Source organism: Simochromis diagramma, unplaced genomic scaffold, assembly GCF_900408965.1.
Source record: "Simochromis diagramma unplaced genomic scaffold, fSimDia1.1 OVJJ01000481.1, whole genome shotgun sequence".
Taxonomy (NCBI): Eukaryota; Metazoa; Chordata; class Actinopteri; order Cichliformes; family Cichlidae; genus Simochromis; species Simochromis diagramma.
This window is the reverse complement of record NW_024386898.1, coordinates 3153518-3176063: the sequence shown is the minus strand read 5'-3', so window position 1 is coordinate 3176063 and position 22546 is coordinate 3153518. Positions and strand designations below refer to the sequence as shown.

General features: G+C 42.5%; 1 protein-coding gene across 11 annotated transcripts in view; it reads left to right on the top strand.

Annotated features, from left to right (window-relative positions):
- The window catches only part of LOC120735262 (sorbin and SH3 domain-containing protein 1), a 42529-nt gene that overhangs the window by 11776 nt on the left and 8207 nt on the right, over nucleotides 1–22546 (top strand). For 5 of the 11 annotated variants that reach the window (XM_040034538.1, XM_040034546.1, XM_040034539.1 and 2 more), the window contains exons 4-18: nucleotides 182–298; nucleotides 1068–1174; nucleotides 1347–1485; nucleotides 1912–1941; nucleotides 3233–3375; nucleotides 3838–3898; nucleotides 4041–4115; nucleotides 7357–7392; nucleotides 7501–7603; nucleotides 8521–8635; nucleotides 11712–11795; nucleotides 15668–15717; nucleotides 17564–17742; nucleotides 19775–21229; nucleotides 22371–22435. In XM_040034538.1, the coding sequence (XP_039890472.1) occupies nucleotides 182–298; nucleotides 1068–1174; nucleotides 1347–1485; nucleotides 1912–1941; nucleotides 3233–3375; nucleotides 3838–3898; nucleotides 4041–4115; nucleotides 7357–7392; nucleotides 7501–7603; nucleotides 8521–8635; nucleotides 11712–11795; nucleotides 15668–15717; nucleotides 17564–17742; nucleotides 19775–21229; nucleotides 22371–22435 (2759 nt within the window). The remainder of the gene's footprint in view (nucleotides 1–181; nucleotides 299–1067; nucleotides 1175–1346; nucleotides 1486–1911; nucleotides 1942–3232; nucleotides 3376–3837; nucleotides 3899–4040; nucleotides 4116–7356; nucleotides 7393–7500; nucleotides 7604–8520; nucleotides 8636–11711; nucleotides 11796–15667; nucleotides 15718–17563; nucleotides 17743–19774; nucleotides 21230–22370; nucleotides 22436–22546) is intronic. The other 6 variants (XM_040034540.1, XM_040034543.1, XM_040034542.1 and 3 more) reach the window with 6 other exon arrangements.

Sequence of the window (22546 nt, the reverse complement as noted above, 5' to 3'; positions counted from 1 at the left end):
ATTAGTTTTACAGGACAGCAGGATATTAATTTGATGGCCTGGTTTTGATGTAACAGTTCTATTTTGGCGATTTGGAGCATGAAGTAGCAGTAAGTTGGATTCTCAGCAGCAAGACGTTCCTTAAAAACCACCAAAACAAATAAATAAATAGCAGCTAAAGTGAGATTTTGAATGTTTTCAGATTTGGACCCGAGCAGAGTTTGCAAAGGGAAAGGCGTGGTGACCCTAAGGGCCACTCTCGTCCACATCGATGATGAGGACTGCATCAGCGATGAGCCAAACGTCATCTCAACACCAAGTAAGTCAGGACAGCTGCCACAGTTGTTTCGTAACAGCTCTCCACATGATGAAGAGAATATTAAGAGGTTAGCAAGAATAACATGGCCACGTGTGTGTGGTGGTGGGGGACCAGGAGCACATCCGTGTAAAATGTGGACAGAGGATGTCAGTTTGGCCGTAATTTAACGGGCGTTTCGTCATGTTTGTCAGCATTTCAAGTGTTTTTGCAGGATTATATAACTACTCACGTTTTAAAGTGTATGCTCAGCTGGGCACGCTCAGAGCCGTGATGAAGGGCGACTGCTCATATTTTCATACAAGTGTCAAAGAGGTCTTTTGTTGCGGCCTGCCCACGCTGCACTTTGGAGCAGGCAGCCTTAACTGTGGGCTCGTTTGTTGTGCAGAGCGGAATGGAACCGGTCTGGAGGCTAGCCAAGGCTTTTGGGGAGATGCTTTAATTGTTGTAGAGTCTGAATATAAAGGCCAGTGGAACAAATGGCCTTAACAGCTAACTGAATAGGTACTTTGTTCTTGTGACAAAGTTCAGAGATTGTGGGAGAATCCTTCTTCTTTTTTTTCTAGGGATATTAACAGCCCCATGCATGAAAACCACTAAGGAAAGCATTCACACCCTGCAGAATGAAATGGAGATTTATTTTATCTGCAATTATCTGTTATGATTTGCTGTCATAAGCTCGGTCAGAGAATTTACTTTTTAGCATCGTCCCCAGTGTTTTTGTTCTTGCCGCGCTGGCTGCCAAACTAAGAGAGTTTTGGACCCTTTTTAGGTGGCTGGACAAGCCAGATTAATGGAGACAGCTCTAAAGCAGGACTGGCTGAGGGTGGCAGCAATGACACAGCCGATTTACCTCCTGTAAACAACACTCTGTGCCAGGTACGTTTACTTCCACCCCATTTAACACACGATCTTGGTTTGATTTTATGAGCACTGAGTGATCTTGTTATTTTAGGGTGCTGGTTAGATGTCTTTTTTTTCTTCTTGTTTTTATTACAGGACGGTTTTTCTTTCTCTTGACTTGTAAACTTGTATCTTCTGTCACTTTCAGAACAATTCATCTGAGAGCATAAAAAATCAAGCTCCGTTCTCCACTGACATTCAGAACTCGGTGACATCGACTCCCAGCTCTGTTTATCCCTGCACCAGCATAGTTAACCCCACCATAGTCCTGCTACAACACAACAGAGGTGAGCACACCTGTCTGTAGGTTGGGGGCAACAGATATTAAGAAGCTTAAAATTGCTTGTGTGCCCTTTTAGGGAAGCTTGGTGGTATTAAGTCATATATATGTCACTCAGACCCACTGAATGTTGCACTGGAGCACCAGCATGTCAGATCAAAAACACACATGCAGAGGGACCAGCTGCCAAAACACAGAATAACCTCAGCTTACAGTTCAGGCACTGGTTGTGTTGCTTTTCTGCTTATCACTCCGCTACATCTTTACTTAGCGAGTAGATGTTTTCTGCTGTGTCAGTGTTCAAAGTCTCACATGGAACATTTAACGGTGTTGTTGTCTCTGTCCGCGTTACATGTATAACAACTGCTTTCACACATCACTGCTGAGTCACGTTTTACTTGCCATGTCTCTGTCTGTGTTTGTTTCACAACAGAACAGCAAAAGCAGCTTTCTCATTCTGAAGGTACGCACTGAGGTCTTGTTGATGTCTACAACATATAACACTTTTTTTTTTCATTCGTTCGACTGCTCGCAGAAGTGCTGCTTTTATTAAAGTGCAACACCTTTTTCATTTCTCGACTGAACCATCTGTGTGCTCACCACCCCCCTTTTCCCGGTTTCATGACTAACTTTTGTTTGTTAGTTTGATACAAGCGTCATGAAGTAATAAGTCAAGATACTGGCGCCAACATGTTACCATTTTTGGGAACGCAGTACGATGCTCAGGTTATACAGAACACATTTCATTTCCTTTTTGTTTGATGCTGTTTTTCTTTTGTGTTGCTTCTTATCAAATCTGGGATTTTAATCTTAGACTTTATTGTTCCCGTCACCAGTGGGTTACATGGAAAAATTACTGATTAGCATGAAGTTGAGTTTTGTAGGCCGGCTTCTGTTCTTTCATTTATTTACTTGGCATTGGACAAACCTTATCCTTATCATTTAAATCCAAGTGTGTGTGACTGAGCCTGTCGTACCACTGAGAAGTCATGTAGAAAACAAAGACAATATACTTTCTGATATTTGTCATGTATTTTATGTAAAAGGGGCATGAAAGGCAGTATACCCAAAATGCATTGTGTAGCTTACTAGGATGAGCTGGTGACCCATATTCCAAAGACATTTTTCATCTGGATTGCTGGAAATACACTGGTGGCACTATTATTAAGAGTCTCCCTGTTAAGTTAAAAGTTGAGTTTATTAGCAGTATAAAACACACGTAGCCAGCTCAGTAAACTGAGCTACAGGCTTACTCTGCTTGGTAGAGCGGTATTAATATCTGAATCACTTCACTGAGTGAAGTATCCCAGTAAGTAATGGTGGTTTCCCAGCATAAACAATAAATGGGTGGTGGAAGTAACTTAAGTAAATAATGTACTGCATCTGAAATGTTCTGAAAAGTTATTTCTTGCACAAATTTTATATAATCTCTCTTCATGCTTCTTGGTTGCTTCCCATATGGAAAAGATATATATAAATCTTATAAAGTTTTTATCTGTCTTGTATGAAACTTGTATGAAAAGCATACAGGAGTGAAAACACATATAAGATCCCTTGAAAAATTATATAATGAAACTTGTATGTTTTATATATTTACTAAAAAAATATATGAAAGTAATGAGAAAGTGGCCACTTTCATGAGTAAATCATATATGTTTTTACTATTTCTTTTCCATATGGGTTGTGCTGCCATATCACTGGAAATGTGTTGTGAGCTTAGCTTTCTTTTAGCTTATTTTTCTTGTGCTTCACAGACCCAACCCCAGAAAGGGACAAAAGCCCCGAATCCAGAAGTGAAACTGTCAGTCCAGTCCCTGAAATGGACGGGAAGAGGCAGCGGCTATCACTGCACTCCCCTGTGCTGAGTCCTCTCAACAAGCCCATTGTGCCTGTACGGGTGAGCGATTAAACCAGCTGTCGAATGAAGACTAATCGACTCTCTGTAAATGTTTAATGGCTGCTTTGTTTAGATAACACATGAGTGATTAATGCTACAGTAAAAGAGGTATTTACACAAAAAACATGACCACATGTCATGTTTTTGATGTGATTATTATTTTTATTTTTATTAATCGTTGTAATAAATATAATATATAGTCCTCTAATCACACTCATAGCAGGTGTGTGTTACTAATAGCACTCTCACATTTAGGTGTCAGCTTCACAATAGCACTGCATCAGAATTCACGTTAAATGAGATGCTGTCATTCTCATTTGTTGCACTTTATTAAATGAAACAAAATGCTCTGAGAAACTCAGACAGGGGAATGTCTTCCTGCTCGAAAAGGATGCAGATGATGCTCTTCTGAAATTCTCATTGACTGGTTGTGAATTAATTGTTCCCACACTGTAATTTCAGAACACTGAAAAGTCCAAAGACTGGTATAAGACAATGTTCAAACAGATTCACAAAATACCTGGTAAGTCGTTTCTTTTTTTCTACTCTGTGTTGTTTCTCTGTTTGATCAGTTTTGCCTGGTCTGTTTCTGTCCCTGTGTGTCTTTATATATATGTCTCTGTGTTATGTCATGCTGTCCTCTGTCTCTCCATCATTGTGCATAGAGCCTATTGAGGAAAACCCTTACCGTCCCACCTACATATTCCCTGAGAGCTATGAGATTCAGGTGAAATCGAAAGGTATCTGATGGCAGTAACTCCACTCTCGTTGGCTTTACTAATCTGCAGCCATCTTGGACCCTCTTAAATACTTCAGCTGTGTTTAATCTTTGCGCTAGTATCTACTCGCCTCGAAACGACCGAGCTCGAAGATGCAGAAAGGCTTTAATGTAATCTTTTCTGACATGTGTTTCTTAACAGTCACTATTACAGTAATCTTTAAATACACCGCAAGGTTCGTGCAGAACTCCTGATCACAGAACGAATCTGTTTGCATCTAATACTGTGCAAAAGTCTGGTGCCACCCCTTGTTTCGTGGAAGTGTAGAATATATAAGGAAAAAATAGAGTTTGTACAGTTCTAACAAACTTGAAAGTCACTATTTGGTTTGACCACCTTTATTCTTCAACACAGCCTGAACTCTTTTTGCGAAGTTTTCTAGTAATTTCTGTAAGTACTCTTTAATAATAGTTCTCCGGGCTTCTTGAAGCTCAGTCACAGCTCTTCTTTGGATTCTGGCTGCCTTTTGTTCTGTTCTCAGTCAAGATGATCCCACATGGATTCAGTAATGTTGAGGTCCAGGCATTGGGGAGGCCAATCCACGATTGAATGTGTTCCTGATTGTGTGTTTTTTTTCTGCCCAGGTGTACTTTTACTGCATTGGCAGTGTGTTTGTGATCACTGTCATGCTGAAAAACAAAGCTGTTGCCAATCAGATGCATTCTAGATGTTATTGCATTGCAAATGGTGCTTGCAAAGAAAAGTGTCTGGTCTTCTTTAAGTTGCTTGAAGACGTTTCACCTCTCATCCGAGAAGCTTTTTCAGTTCTAAGGTCAAATGGCGGAACATTGGTATCCTCAAAAGCGCGTCCTTTATCCTTAAGATGCAGATGGACTGCTGAGTCTTGGCCTGTGGAGGTGGCTCTTCGAAGCCAATGTTCGCATTTTGGACAGAGAGGACAGATGGTTTGAAAGAGGAGTGAAAGAAACCATCTATGTCCACTGTGAGCGACCATCTTTGAACAGAGGCGGTGGTTTACGACACCAACTCTCTGCCATCTATAATCCAGTTTTGAGATCCCTCTCCAGACGCCTTAACGCCCACTCACATCCTGGGCCATCTGACCTCAGGAAATCGCATGATAAGGTGGGGCCAGGTTTCACAATGAGCTCACCCGAAACCCTGGCTGATTGGGACCCACACCCAATTTCACACCTTGGCTCAGGTGATTAGAGGATCATCAGGGCGTCCTTTTGTCCCTCTTTGGGGGGAAACTCCCACTGGGTTTAAATCTGGGACTCTCCGCCATTTGACCTTAAAACTGAAGAAGCTTCTCGGATGAGAGGTGAAACGTCTTCAAGCAACTTAAAGAAGTCCAGACGCTTTTCTTTGCAAGCTCCTTTGACTACGATGACCTGGATGACTGAGAACCTTCACAGACATATTGCATTGTAAACCAAAATCTGATGATGCTTTTCTGTGTATATAATTTCATCGATTTTCATCTTCAGTATCCCCAACTGAAATGCAACACCAAACCATGACAGAGCCTCCGTTATGTTTTACAGATGTCTGTAAAGACTCACTGTTGTCCCTCTCTCCTGACCTCTCCTGTACATACTAATGAACCACAAATTTCACATTTGTATTCATTACTCTGTAAGACCTGTAGCCACTGATTTCCAGTCCAGGTTTTGTGTAATTTGACATATCTTATCCTTTTCTTCCTTAAGAATGGCTTCTTGATACTCGCTCTTCCACAAAGACCATTTCTGATGAGGCTTCAATGAAAGGTAGATGGATCATGTAAGGGCCGGATGCACCTCTTAGGTCCTGTGTCAGATCTTTGCTGGATTTTTTCCAATTTCTTAAGTACATGACTTTCAGATGCTGTTCGTTTGCTGTATGTAGCTTTTTGGGCTTTTTTTTTTTTCTTTTGTCCTCAATTTTTCCAATTACCTCAAATTTTTTTAAGGACATGCTGCAATGCCGAGACACGCTGCTGGTAACAAAGTGACTAAAAATGCAGTTTAAAAATTGATTCTTTGCTGAGTCGTTTGTCATTTGTAAAAACAACACAGGTTCAGCCCTTGTTAGGCGCCTGGTGCTTAAATGATTCATGGGTTAGTGTGGCTTAAAAAAACATTTCTCTGAAAATGGTCAGGTACAAGAACTGGACTGAAGTGAAAAAGAATACACGGAGAACTATTCCTCAAAGCTACTTAAAGAACAATATGAAGAAATAAGGGGTGGCACAACACTTTTGGACAATACTGTATGCTGTGGCATAACACAGTAGGAAAACGACAGGTGTAAATAACAAAATTATATAATGAGTGATACTTTTTATGCATAATTATCAAAAAATCCTACTTCAGGAGTGAAATAAAAATAACTAAATTCTGAGTTTTATTACAATTATTGAAACAATCATTGATTAAAGAAAAGGTTATCTCATCTACTGAAGTGTTATGATCATCCCCTGAATAATATACTATTTCCAGTTGATGCATGGATGATGCACGACGCCTTCAAGTGTATTTTTCCTTTTATATCAGAAAAATGTAATAATATTGTCATGTTCTTTTTTTTCTGTTAACCATCTATTACTACAAATTTCAGGCTGTAATCTTTTTTTAAATATTTTGTAGATGCTTATTCTGACTTTTCTGCAATAAGGCATCTTTTGCATTATTTCCACCACTAGGTGCCGCTGTAGTCCTACATTAAGGTTTTTAGTCTGCTACCCAGAGTTGAATCTATGCAAGATCTCATAATAATACTCTACTAACCAGTGTTTAGGTTGAAGCACTAGATGGTTAAGGTAGAGTCTGGCTCATAGTTTTGGTTTTGGATTTGCACATTCTAGCCACCACAGCAAGGTTTTAGGTCAAATGAAAGGAGATGCTCAGTGGTCAACGTAGATGTGTAGCTGTGACACTTACCAGAGCTCTCTGACTGTGACAGTTCTGGCTCTGTGGCTCTACAGTGCATTACTCAGTCAGACCCTCAGTGCTCATCGATGCTTGGATCCCCTTTTAGCTCAGTAATGCTTCCCTTGAAGTGCTTTGATTTGACACTCTTTGCCTGTGTTTGGTCTAATGGAAGGTGTGAGGCAAGGGAAAAAGCAGGAAAAGAGTGTCTTCAGTGTCTTCTGAATTATTTAATACTGTGCTATATTCATTGCTTTTTAAGTAAGAAAGACAGCAAGAGATAAAATTAATAATAAATCACTTTTTATTGCTGTACTTTCCTCTTTCAGATGATGGTCCTACCCCCTTTGGTTACTTGGAAGATGGTGAGTCTGGGATAAGTAGCTGTAGGAGTTCAACCAAAATAATGTTCTAAATTTGGAGGCACTATTTACACAGTGCAAGTATTGAGGTATTTATGTTCCTATTTCCAGTGAGAGCAGTCCCACGCTCAAAAAGTGAGAATGAGGTTGATTCAAGAGGCTGCTCGATGCCAGTGCCAATGCGGTCGTCTTCCCTCAAACCCTCTGCCAAAAGGTCAGCATCTTCCATCTGCCCCAGTCCAAAGCGAAGATGTTTGCTTTGATACTTAACACACAGCACAGTTCTGTTTGTGTTTGTTAGAAGAAGAAGCTGTTCACAGTTCGGAATACTTCAAATACTGAAATACTGAAATACTGCCTGTTTTTACCTACAGAGTTAGTAAGTGTAGATAAGCAGGGCTTACTGTAGTGGAGCAAAAAAGCTATTTATTCCCTGACTTTGAAAATCTAAGCATGCTTTGTTCCCATTGGCTTCCACCACTGTGTCCTCTAGTTTTTTGCTTGAAGTATGATTAGTGTCAACCTTCCACACCGCATGTCAGCACAGACAAAGGCCTGCCTCTGCGCTCAGAGACGTGAGTGATGGAGTGATGAAGGCAGACAGGTGATAGAGGATAAAGTGTTGCCCACAAAAGCTGCAGATGACATGTTGAGGACTGACCTTCCTTGTTCCTTGGTGTTTGTGGATGAAGCCCCGCGCTCCTAAACGCGTCGTTATCAGTGCTGCTGAAACGTCCCGCGTTGTTCTTGATGCTCATCAAAGAGAGCATGCTTTTTGTTTGCCCTATTTTTTTTTTTCTGTTTTTCTGAATAGTCGTTTTATACTTGACTGTCTGTTAAGAAATTCTCCCAGGAAATGCTGCGCTCTGTTTTTTGTTACCAGGTCCAATCTAGTTGACCTAATCAAATTACTCATTTGGCTCAACTGTGAATTGGATTTTCTGTCCTATCATCATTAGACGCAGAGGAGGAGGACAGGGAGGCAGGCATAATGAGGGCGGACGTCATATATGAATCGTAAAAAAAAAAGATATCTTAGCCTGTGCTGGTTGCTATGGAGACTACTTGATAAGGATTGGCTGTCTTCGATCTCACACCCCACCCTTCCCCAATTCCCGCCTCTCTTCACAGGAATGAGTGGGAGCCCCCAGATAAAAAGGTAGACACCAGGAAGTACCGCGCCGAGCCCAAGAGCATCTTTGAGTACGAGCCGGGGAAATCATCGGTGCTGAAGCTGGAGAGAACGGTATGCTAGCCTCCTGCCTGTTTCTCCCCCGCCCTCTCTCTTTCCCTTCCTCTCTCTGCCTTTGTGTTTTCATGTCGTGTGAGCTATTCCACACTCCACCCATCATGCGACCCCCGCACCCCCACCACCTCCACTGTGTCTAAGCTCCTGAGTGGCAGCTTCACTAACGGCTCGGCAGGCGACGTATGTGTAGCCACTACATTCCTTAAGGGTGTCCTGTTGCGGTGACAGACGATCCTGTTTGGAAGCAAGCGGAGTAGTATCACTTACAAGGATAGCCATTGTCTTCCTGTGTTCAGTTTAAGGTTATTGGGCTGAATCGGCTCGTGAGAGCATCCCGACAGTCCCTGCACAGACACTAAACATTGATCCTGTGTGTTTACTAGAGAGGAAATGCAATGCTCTCTGTCTTGTGTTCATTTCTCACCTGGACACTTTGTGATGAGGAAATGATGCAGCATTACTCAGTGTCCTTGAGAGTTATCTTTTGTGTCTCATAAGATTCAGGTGGCTGTTTTTATATTTCCCTCTTACATAATATTGAGGACATGGGAATATTCGGTATTGTAATGAAGTACTTAGTTGGTTATGTAATTGCTGTCTGAAGCCCATTTACATCAAACTAGTAGATGTTTTTAGCCAAGATCTAGCCTGATTCTCCTAATGAATGCAGTGCCAACCAGTGCATTCATTAGGAGTGTGCTCCAATTCATCCCGGGACAGGGGTAAAATAATGAGCTCTGTTGTTTTTAATTACAAGCTCAAATTGTTATAATAGAAGAATGCGCTTGTTAATGGAGGTGGTCATTTTCCTTTCAGTCCATTCATGTTACACAAAGTTGTGTTGTTCTCCATATATGACTACATTTCTGCGGATCAAGAATGAGTATGCATGTGTTGTTGGACATTATGTATCTGCTTGTTAATTAGATTAGAATAAAATTGATATGTAGTTCTTATTAAATAACAGCTTTGTGCCGGTAAACGGCTTAAAGGACAGTTTTATATCCATTTGTATTTTATAGATAGTGTGTTATCTTTGGTCGCTGAAAGTGTTTTTCCTTTCTCCCTTCTAAAGTAATTGACCCTGTGCACGAGAAAATGCTAACTTCCTGGTTTGAGACCGGATGTGGGGTTGTACATTTCCGGTAGCTTTACTTTGCGGTCAATCGCTACTGCGAAGATATACTCCACAATCATGTCCAAAACTCGAAAACGGAAAGATCGCGTTAAGTTACAAAGAGCAGAAGGTGGGAACATTCACCACTGTTGTGTCATAAAAAATCTAATGATCAACTTTGACATTTAAAGAGTTTAGATCGATCAGTTGTTTACATCACTCAGCACAAGCAGAACTGCCTCACTGCATGCAGAAGACACATCGTCCACATTCAGAAGCACATCTCTGTATAGTGACTGGTCTTATGATTTAAACAGGCAAATGTTCAGCATTCAAACTGCAGGTGAAGAATAGTCAAACCAGATGTTTCCCCCATTATGTCGATATCAGCTAGTCAAGTACACACCTACACAGCATGTCAACAAACCATGAAAAAAAGCCACACAAAAAAATGAATGATTGCTGGTAAGGGTTTCTATACATTAGTATGTACGAAGGGTATGTTGTGACTTACCTTAAAAATTACAGTGGTCCCTCGCTATAACGCGGTTCACCTTTCACCTCGCTGTTTCGCAGATTTTTTTAGTGCAAGTTTGCATGCTTTTGTTTTTTTTACGTCACATTGTGTCCTGCGTCCTGATCGCTGCAGACGATCTCCTCCGTGACGTCTCTCCTGTACAATACAGAATCGCTGCATCGATTGCTAGCAGTGTGACTCTGAAGTGCAGTACTGTATGTCGACGATGTCCACCAAACGTTTTGCACCGTCAAAAAATAAAATTGGCTACTTGATTTCACCTATCGCTTTTTATTTTTAGAACATAACACCCGCGATAAACGAGGGACCGCTGTTTACAGATGCCTAGAAATATAAAATTTGAATCCCTTTTCTCTTTTGCTCTGAGGCGCGGGGGAAAAAACATCGACAAGTCGATGAACATCATTTACAGATATATTGGGTAAATGCCCAAGACATCTATAGAAATGTAAATCGCTGCTCGATTCATTCATTTGCTAAACTTGTTTTGGACAGTAAACAAGGCCGAATAGGACACCGGAAACACAGCTCCCCACAGGAGTTTCCACACCGGAAGTAGCATATGCTAACGTGCACATAGTCTATTGTATTTGAAAAGATGCAAAGTTGCATTTAGACATTCAGCAGAGGCTAACAATATGCTTCAGTGGTTAAATAAATGAGTAAATAATACTCAGAGTTAAAGTCATTTTCCTGTAAAATATCCTCTTTGTATTTCTCAGTGTTTTCTCTCTAAACTGGACCATAGCCTTACAGTGCAGACAGGGAAAACATCGCCAGCTGCTTGTAGTTGTACATACAGTTTGTGTATGTGAGTATTGTTGAAGGCATAATTTGACATTTTGGGCAACCTGTTGAATTGTTTTTTGCCAAGCCTTTAAATGACAAGATGTATACCACTCCATTTGTCAAAATATCTAGCTAAAGCTAGCAGGTTAGCATAGCACAAAGGATGAAAATGAGAGAAACAGCAACCCTGCTAACACTTATGAAACGAAATAACTTGTTACACTTAATTGTTCACTTAATTTAAAGTGTCAGAAATGACTTCTTTACTTTTTAAACAGCAGTTTCCTGGGGTCTCTTACTGTCTGTTTCCTGCCTTTCTGCTAAGCTAAGTGACCTGTCTGCTAGCTATTGCTTTATAACAATCTTCTCATTTTCTGCTTACCAAGAAAGTAAATTAGTAGCCTTCTAAGATCTTTCCTGAACTATTCAAATATCAACTTCAAAACAATACAAATCATATCTTTAATTTATTTGAGAGCACCTACAGCGTTGCTTGAAAATTGTCCTGTTGGTTAGAAACTGGCTCAGTCAAGTCAGTGTTATGGGCTCATTTCCTCGGTGTGTATATTCTGTGCTGTCTGAACTGTCTTCTCTTTGTCTTTCTCCTCCTCTTGTTACCATGCCCCTAGACTCAGGATGTAAGTCCAGAAGATGTAGATTTAGAGAATGAGCCTTGGTATAAATTCTTTTCAGAGATGGAGTTTGACAAAGCGGTAAGTGACTGCTGTCTTCAGACTTGACAGCATGTTGTATTATATTTTTATTGCATGTGATAACATCCATGTTCAAATATTGTCTAAACAAACTGTATGTCTGTAAGGACTACGTCAGTTTCTCATCCCTCTTTTATTTTTCCCCTGATCGTCCTATATTAAAACAGTTATATGGTAACGTGTGAGAGGACTTTTTCTTTCCTCTTATACTAAAATTACTGTCATGTGTCACATCAATGTGGATTAATAATACCGATGACTGATAAGCTTTAGTCCGTCTCTGTTCACTCCTCTTAGACTTTATATTCCCTTTTAAATTTCTAAAAATAATCAACATGTATAATTACCAATCAGGATCAAACTTTCCAAAGGACTTTATATAGCTACTGTCATCCTTGATTATCATATCATACACAGGACTTTTTCCTCAGGTGCATCTAAAATAGAAACAATCTATTTTTGTTCCTCTTTTAACAAAAAACGAGCATCTCAGCTTTTTATTTGCACCTGTGAGGCAGAGTGAGCATATTCGATTTAGACAGTAGAAAACAGTGGCCTTTATCCATGTGCAATTTCGATTAATAGTGTTTAAAAGTTCTGATTATTGATTGGGATCTTTTGATGTTTTGTGGAAGCACCCTGTTCTTCAATGTCTTAATCTCAGAACCCAAGAGAAACCCTTTGATGTGCATCCTGCCAACTAGCATACATGTCATAAGCCAGAGGCCTGGACTGGCTGATTCACACAGAAGTCACTCTTCACTTGGAGAGGCTGCAGTCCAAACGAGCATCAGGTTCCAAGATAATCCCAGCCACTTCAGATGATAATTGCTGTTTGTCTGCTATCTTTACCAAAGGCGTGCAGGCAGTGATGAAGCAGTATACAGTGTCATGACAAATCCATGCCTCGGGCATTAGTTGGCACCAGACAAGTGTAGCGCTGGCTTCACACAAACAGATGTTGATTCTCCTCGCTCTCTGTCAGTCAGAGACACACCCTGGATCATATGAGGTGGCACCACTGGCTACGGCATGAGATCATGTCCTAGCATCAGCCAGACGTAGAGGCAGGCTCTCCTGTTCCGGGTTTGTGTATATGTGGAGGAGGTTTAGCGGTGGAGGCGGCCGTCTCTATCTCATGGCAGCCTGGATGTTTGCCAGATGAGCTCGGCTTGATGACTGGCTCCTGTTTAATGTCAAAGTCACTTCTAAAGCTGCACCTGGTATGCACAGCATTTGACCTTAAAGGGCCAGCCAGACACACTGGCTCATTGGAGTTTGATTGACATATCAGCAGTCACTTGGTATTACTGGATTAGAGATATGGAAGGAAGTCTCTAAAAATCTCAATTGTCTTCAGTTAGTTCTCTCTCTTTTTACTACTCCTAGAGTGCTGACAAGAAGAACTTCTAAGAAGAACTTTTAAGTCATTTTATATTATTATTAGGAAAAATGTTCCTAAATATAATAAAAGGTTTTTGATTCCTTGGTTTAAAACAATTTGATGTCCCTTTTTATACAACAAGGCTTTGTGTAAATTCTACTTTCAAATCGTTACTTGTCCACTAGTGGCCACTTCTAGTCACTAAGTAAGAGTGACCTGTGTATGATTGCAGTGATGGCCCTCTTGATTAATAGTCACAAATTCAAGGTTCAACAAGAGCCGGAAAATGCATCCAGTGGCAGTCGTGGTCAAGCACTGGCTCATCGATATACATGTCTTGCGGGAACTGGAATTCCACACGTATCTCTGGTCAGGAAGAGCATTTTGGCCCCCTGTAACTGACATGGTGACTCCATCTGTCGAGCATATGCTGGCGTGAGGGCTGCTGCCACACTGTCTCAGCGCCGAGTTACATAGAGCCTCCCCCTATCACCTGACATATTCTAAAGGAGGCAACTCCGTAAGCCAGCCAGCTCATTGTGCTTTCATATTTAACCTATGTTATACACTTAACCTTTACCTTTAAGCATTTAGAGGAGGAGAGAAGAGGGGCGTGGAGGGCTATAACAGGCCATTCACAATGGGGAAGCTGTTTGTTTTCATGAGAGCATATCAACAGAAAACAAGGGGCTGGAAAGAATGGGATTCGTGTTACCATGACCCACTCACGATCGCTATTTTGAAAATGAACGCTGCCTACAGGAGTCTGAGCTCTGAGTAAACGGGGACACCTGTTAGGAAACATGCACATGAAATTCTGCAGAAATACTGTCATTGGTGTTCCACTGACTCACAAAGGCTTATATCCATGTCCATATAGAGCATTGGACCCTTGTCACAACATGTAGTTTCATCCTTTATGCATGTCTCTTCCTGTCAAACAATCTTCTTTTTTCCACTTTTATTTTACAAGCTGGATAAAAGCATTAGTCAGCTGTCACAAAATAATTGATGTTAAGTGATTTCAGTGTCGGATTAGTTTGAAAATGACCAGTTTCCACCTTTTATATAAAGAAAAGTTTACATAAACTGACACTAATCAGGCATCTTGTAAATAACCAGATTAAGATTCCATTCATTTACTCCAGATAAGCCCCGTGCTTGTTTCCTGTTTACTTTCCACTGATGCTGTGTGTGTGCGTGTGTGTGTGTGTAAGCCCAATTACCCTGGGGTGTCAGAGGACACCATCTTCTCCCTATCAGATACAAGGGGGGGGATACAAGACGTGGTGGAGCAAGGAAGAGCCACTGATAATTCAGTGACACTTGTGTGTTCCCCAAGTCTACATGGAACATTTAGCTTTATAAATAGATCAGACTATAGACCTGCCAGCCCGATATGCCGTTCTTATAAAGACAGGCACTTATTCTGAAAGGTTATTAATGATCCTTCTGCCCTGGCAACTAAGTGTAAAGGCATGTTGTGGCAAATGAGCTGTTCAGAATGTTCCTTGTCTGGTCGTTGGTGTGGGAAGCGGACGCTAGGTCGTGCCACGGGGAAGTGGATGTGGCATTAACAGCAAGGCCGGGCTGGCTGGGGTAGGGATTGTGCAATCGTATTTGCAAACAACACTTGTGCTCTTATTCATAGTGCCCGTGTCACGTCTGTTATTTTTGCCTGCTGTGACGTCCGAAAAGAGGAAAGCAACAGAAACAGTGTGCTAAAATTAGTCTGCTGTAAACTATTCAAAATGTTGGTGCGACCATGCTGCATGAATGATCCCCCCCAATACACCCACACCCATATGTTTTGGAGATAACAGCAGCTACTAAAAACAGCTACTCTTACATTTATTTAAACATTTCACTCGCTTTGTGCTTCACGTGGTGTTTCTTTTGTTTTTGCTCTCTGTCTTTATAACATAATTACCTGTTTCTTTTATAATATGTTGTTTCAGTGCATTTGTATTTTTTTTCTTTGACAAGTGTGTGAGCTTGAATATTGAGCGTGTATATGTGTGTGCGTGTGTGTGTGTGTGTGTAATTTGGCCTTCTTGCACCACCAGCTGGTTAATTGTCCCTCGGTCTGGTCCAGTGATAATGAGAGCGACCCAATATCAGACAAAAGAGATGGCTTCACCGGGAGACAGCAGCTCATTGGCTGAGCCTGTGACAGCCCCCTCCACGCATGGGCGCCCCCTGACCGATGCACGCCCACCCACCGCCCCCCTCCCTTCCACTCTCTTTACTGCCGCTTGTTTCTCCAACTTGCATGCAGGCCAAAACACACGCTTGCTCCTCCATGCCAAGCCAGACCAGAGAAGCTCTGAAACCCGGGTGCTCGAGACAGAAACGGCAGAGCAGCGAGTGAACGACAGAGAGGAGGAGAAGAGAGAATCTGGCCACAGCTAATGCTGCTGCCTCTATTCTAGCTGGAGGAGACCTTCCTGTGGATCTATCAATGACTTCTTTGTTTGGTTTGTTGCAGAGTGCCCCCTCTTTCAGCCCCTTGGAAACAGCCTCCGACCTGCAGCAGTAGTAAGTCGATGCCTCTCCTCCTTATTTTAATGTTTGTGCGTCCTCCTTCCAGTGTGTAGATTATTATTTAAGTCATCTTATGGGTATAAATATCAATGAGAGATTTCTCTACCCTGGTGAGGTCGCCCGCCTACAACCGGGAGACTCCTGCTTCCTGTGGAGATCCTGTTAATAAGGCAAAAAGCCACCAGAACAGTGTGTCCTCTGTCCGTATTTCTTTTTTACGGGGGTGGTGGTTGTGGTGTCGAGACATGGCTGCTATGTGGGGATTTATTTAAAGACAGCAACCTGGATGTCACTGGGATAGAGGGAACTTGCCCAGCTGCTGCATAACTCAGAAAACCGTTATGTCCCTTCCAATGTGTGCACAGAACTAGGATGAGCAACTGGATTATGAGAGATGACTCTAGCTCACATTAGGACAAAGCTTTTGATCATTTTAATTTTGTCTGGTGAGACTGGCATGCTGTCTTTTCTGTTTGTGTAATAAAATGTTAGGAATTTAGGTATGAGTAATAGTCACTGTCATGCGCTTACAGTCCAGAAGTTTCCATCTGCTACAATCATTATGTCATCATGGCCAAGCATTTGCAAAAGACATTCGTACCCCGGCTTTTTAATCCACTGATTTGCTGTTAATTTGAAAGGAAGAAGTGGTTGATGAAAGCCGAGTGGAATTTCACTCACCCAAAGGTTTTCAAGGGAAACCTCAGCTCATAAACTGACTTCCTTCAAAGGCACATATGTTTATGGCAGTCCTCTTTTTTTTTTTACTTTTTTGACTCTGTCTGAAGTTGAAGACTTTTCAAGAGCTGTGTGTTGCCCAAATAGCATCATTAGGCTCACGCTAAGCAAATTTGTGTATGTTTTGAGGCAGCACAGCACATGGGAGTGCATCTTATTCTCTCCGAAATAGATTCATTAAAACTGATCTAATGAACGCACAAAAGAGAAATTTGTCATGATGGAGCAGTACGTACACAGTGACTTGCATTTCATGGAAATCCTCATCATTCCAGATAAATGGGTTACTGTTTTTAACCTGCAGGAAGTGTTGCTGCTTTTAAAGCGTCACAGTGGTGTCTGATTTTCCTTGAACCTTCCCTGGAGATTCTTCTTCTCCTAAATCTGGCATGGCTCCTGTACTGTACATTTCCTGGAGACCGTTTATGTGAATTCTTGCAAGTAAAGTAGAGCCAACGTGATTTTAATGGCTCTGTATAGCCAGCAGCGCACATATTTTTTTTTTTCTCTGACAGCTATGAAAGAGCTTCTTGTTGAGGTAGTCGCAAGTATGTAAAACTTTGGCTTGGCAGCACTGCAGATGTTAAACACTATGGTTTGAATGGGTTTTTAGATTACCAAGATGTTATTGGCGACTACGTCTCTTTAAACGGGAGGATTGTTTGTACAGAGAGAGAAGCAACATGAGTAACACATGACAGCATGGGAAAGAGAGTTAACCTGAGAGTCTTACAGGTGCATGGCAGGGGCTGATGTACCATGTGGGAATGTTCGGAGAATATTTATAGAAATCTCTGCTGCTGGCCTCTCTAGAATGCCAAGATATCTGTTGTAGCCAGTGTCTTCTCTCAACATCAGCCTCCAAATTCAGCCTTTCTCTCTCCCTCTCTCGTTTAGCTTTTTTCTGTTTCTGGTTATTTCGTCTCCCACAAGTCTGCAAAGACAGGAATTACCTCAAGATATGCTAAATAAGAACCATATGGCAGCCCATTACCCAATTTGTGTGCCTTTGGCTATCATAAAAACATTCAACAACAGCTCTTGCTGAACGAAATTGACTGTGTTTAATTAGCTGTCTGCGTTCCTGTGATTTACTGTCTAGCTCCTCAAGCAAGTCTGGACACAGCGAGGTGGAGAAGGACAGAGGATCATCTACTGATGAGCCTGTGGCTCCAGAATGTGACCGTCATGTTTACAAGAGTGTCCTAGAGGGCGGCGATATTCCCTTGCAAGGTCTACGGGCTCTAAACAAGCGCCCCGGCAGCTCCTCCTCCTCTAAAGGTAGGATAGCAGCTACTTCACATATGTGGCCAGTAAAAAAAGCAGGTGTGTGTATGTTTATGTACGTGGACATGGTAGACAGTTCAGCCGGCCTTTAAAGGCTTCTCCTGCCGAGACAGAACCAATCAGTTAGAGGCGGTGATGCTGGACCATTCAAATCATCAGACAGGGATACATCTGTTTCTGTTTACTTTTATGTCGGAATTCACACATTTTCCTTTGCTCCCAGACCACACAGCATTGGCCAATCACCTCACAGCATTCATTTCCCCCAGAAGCTTTTAATGCCATGGATGTTTTCATCAAGCGTGTACTGTATCTGCTTTGGAAAACTCACGGAGGGAGTGAGGTTGTCTTGTTAAGTCGATGGAAGCTAACCTTGGGGCTCCCCCACCCACCCACCCTTGCTCCAGTTGTGAGCTGCCAGTCGCTAGGCAGGCTTAGGGCAAGACTCCAGAGCGTTCCAGCGCCAGGGAGCTAAGGGCCAGTGAGGGGATGGACGAGGAGATACGCGTGAGATAAAACGAGCTCTGCTCTTCACAACCCAGCCAGACAGGGTTGAGATAAACAGAAAGGACACAGAGGGTGGGCGGGCATGAGGAAGTCAGCTGTCAGTGTGGGGTCAGAGGCTGGAATGCCTGCGCACATGGCTAGAGAGAGAAACACTCAGGTGGAGAGAAGAAGAGATGTAAGAAAAAGAGTGTAAGGGGCAGTTTGACCCAGTACATGTCAGTACATTACATTAGGGATATAAGCAGATTATAAACTGCCCACCAATACTTAAAGTTTGGTGTATTTTCCATAAAATATGACTGTTACAGGAATCTTATAAAAGAAGAGCCATTTACATCTGCTGTTCTGGACCAATTTGTGTTGACTTTTAACCATTTGAACTGTGGTAAATAAATTTGGCTCTCCAGTCAACTGACTACCACACTCCTGTTTCACCCTCCCGCTTGAGGCGCCACCTTGATCATTAGAGTCTCTTTCTATTTAAGACACAGAAGGTAGAGTGTAGACAAGCCCGAAGACATAACCAAGTGCAAGGAACACTTCATCATCATGTGTTTCTGCCTTGCGCTCTTAAAATAAAATTTAAAAAATATCTTTGTGTTTCAAAGAACAGAGCCTCCTTCTGGGCTTTTTTTTGTGGGCTGAATGGTAACTCTTTACTTGCCATATGACTTGGATAGTATATCAAGTTAACTTCCTCAGTGCGTGTGTTTTTCCTGGCAGATACGAACACGACAGATTGGTCACTCATGCTACAGAAGTGGCTCGCAGCATGCGAAAGCGTTGTGTCATTTCCCAGTGCCATCTGTAGTGCTGTCACAAGCTTAGTATAGCCAGGAACTGACATGAGTATTTCTCATAGGTTTTCATTTTTCACTGTGCAGGTCGACTCAGAATAGTTTTGGGGGGGTTTTTTGTTTTTTTTGTTTGGGGGGGTTGCAGCCGTGTAGGAGGAGCGGTGTATTAGCACTGGTGCCAGCAGCCATTTATCACTGTAGACGTCTGTGTAATTGCTAAAAGGAGAGGAGATTTGCGTAGGAGGATAACGCAATGGAGGATAATTTTACTGCTTACTGGAATACAAATAGATAACAGAAAGGTTTTGCATTCTTCTTTGTTTGTTTTTAAAATGTCAGTTACTGTAGTCCCTGTTGAGTGAGTCCTTTATAACCTCCGACATCACATAACATTTCACGTTATATTACCCTTTTGATACTTCCTGTTTCACTCATTATGTTGCTGTTCGCAGTGATACTGATAAACGGGGAATCTGCTAGTTCTATCTTTGTAAAACTTTATCCCCTGCTGCAGCACCATGTTTTTTAGCTTTTAGCTTTTTAACAGTCATATATTACTTGATGCACAGTGCATCAAGTCTGATTCCTCTTCTCATCAACTTCTGATGGAACTTGGTCTTTATTTTAGAACTGTGCCTGACTGTTTTAGTGTGTATGTGTGTAAACCTGTGACCATTGTAATCTAATATGTTGTTTATTCTGTTGTCCTGCATGCTTGCCAGTGGATTATAAAGGTGGGAATGGCTATATAATTTCACCCTGCTCCTCTGTAAATAGTCGATCGAGTCTTGCCAGTAATGCAATAGGTAACCAATGTAAGAGTAAGAAGCCTCTATCTGCTGCCAAAGCCTGCATACCCCAAATCCTGCCCTCTAAGTTTAAGCCCAAACTGCTGCCACCCTGTGGCAACAGTAAGGACAGCAGGACTAAAGATGCCAGGCACCCAAAGGCCCACAGCTGTGAGGATATCTACACGGGGCAATGTGACACAGACTGTGCTGAAGCGGAGGCCCAACATTCAGATTCTAGGTCCAGCTGTGGGAGTGAGTGTGGCGATGGTCTCAGAAATGTTTCCCCTGCAATTAGGAGAAGCGCATCAGATTTTTCCAGCCTGTACAGGACCATGCATCACATCCAGCGGCCCAGCTCGACCGGCTGCAGCCCACACGGCAGTGTCCGTAGCCTGACCTCGCTTTTTGAAAAACCAAAGGACAACGGGGATGAGAGGTCAGAGGCAGATGATGGGGGTAGCATTCCACGGGATACTGTATCCTCACGGGTCAACGAGTTTGAAATGATTATCCAGCGCTCCACCTCGGCTCCCAGCCGCTCCTCCTCCTTGCCCATCCTGCACTCCAGCCGCAGCCACAGCCCCAGCCACAGCCCTGCCCACCTCTACATGGCCTCTGCAGTGTCAGCAGAGTCCCTTTTAGTGGCCAACAACACGCAGGCTGATGTCTGCAACCTGGACGAGCAGGAGGCCAAGAGCTCTGGGGAGGAGGACATGTCACCAGAAAGTGTGATGGTGGAGGAGGCTGCTTCGTCCACTGAGGACAGACATGACAGCAGAACTGAATCCCCCTGTAACACAGAAGCAGAAGTTGAACAAATCCTGAGAGAAATTTCCCCAGAACTAAATCACCAAAACATCAGTGAATCAAAGAGCCCGTCAGTGATGCTTACAGCATCTCCTCCGCAACACAACCATCTCCACCACCACCACCACCACCTCCTGCACCACTTGAACAATCAACTCCTCCTCAAACCCAGCAAATGCAAAGGCTCTTGCCCAGCTTCCTACACCCGCTTTACCACTATCCTCAGGCATGAGAGGCAACAGGCCACGAACCAGCAGGAGAAGCAGCCACCCACAGAGAAGAAGACCACACTACCTGGAAACCTCTTCCTCATGGGCCCCGCTCCCTTCAGGTTACGGAAGAACCCACAGTCCCATCAGACTCGGAGGATGTTGTTAGCCACCAGGGTGCCAGCGGGCACCCAGAGGCCTATCAGTCTCTCGCCTGAGCTCAGACCTTCCATCCCTCAGCGTCTGTCCTCCCTGGAGGTTCTGGAGAGGCTGAGTAACGGAGAGGAAACCAACACTGGCTACCTGAGTAACGGGCAGGGCTTGGACGCCAACGGGAACCTACTGCAGCCGCTGGCAGCTCACCGCAGAGGTGGCTATCTCCATCCCTTCACCACTTGTCACCCTCCCTCCCTGTGTGGTCTTTCATTTATCTTGACTCTATCTTCACCTTGTGTCCCTTTTCTCCACAAAGCAATGCCACCACCTTCCATCTCCAGTCTGTGTGGTGTGTTTACAAAGTGACAGGGAACTCTCCATTTCATTCTGAGTGTGCTGTTCGGTGCCCTTCCATTTCACTGTCAATGAGTATGGTCCCACAAATGCATCAAAACACTTCAGTGACTGTAGGGGAGGTTCAGGAAGCTTTTGGTAACGTATATAATCCCTGGACATCAGATTTGAGTTGTTTGCATGCTGCGTAGGTCTGCATAGGCATTACATCGAAAACAAGCAGTATTTTATTATATTATGCGATGTAATGTTAAACTTTGAATGCATTACCTTGCATTGAAATGCCCATCCTATGTAAAAGCGACATTTCTAGGAATTGACTCTGATATTTAGGCATTTAACAGAGCAAAGGCTTTCTCAAACTGATGTCTTATTGTGTCCATTTTTGTACCCTCTCTGCTTTTTGGGACTGTCCACATCTACCATGTTTCATTCCTTAGCCTGTCAGGATGTTTCCTGCTTTAACTTATCTCATATAACAGATGCTACTCTGAGCATCTGATAGAAAGCCTGAAGCATTAACAGCTGTTTCTTGTGGCCCTCACTCGGACACAAAATGAAACATCTATGGTGGTACGGCGGTGTTAGCAATACTGAAAGGATTCTTTAGTATAATAGTGGATGCTGGTTGGTCGATCAACATCAGTAAAGTCATGATGTCACATTTATTTATTTTGACCATGACACAGTAGGTTACATTGTTTCTTTCCTGCATTTCTTTTTTTCTTTGCCATGAACACACATTGGGTCATTCTGTGTTCATTCCTACGTGCATGCAGGATTTTTCTTTTTTTAACGTGCGTGTGCTGTTTGTTTTAGTGGTGCAAAAATAAAAGATGTTTATTTAAATCATGCATGGTTATTTTTTGTATTGTTTTGAGATTTTTTTTCACTTAAATTGAGAGTTTTCTGCAATACCATCTTCTTTTGTTTGAAAGCTGGCCTTGAGGTGGTCAGTGAGAACGCTTCACGGGATAATCGCCTCACGGTTTCTGTTTCAGACTCCTCCCCAGCTCACGGAGAAAGCCAGGATGAAGTGTTGAGGAGGCGTCATGGGGACAAAGAGGTGAATTTTCTTCAACTTTAATCCAAACTATCATAACTGATGCCTCTCAGTGCAAAATTCATGAATTAACCCTCTGAACACAAATACTTTGATAAAGATTATTGTGAAACA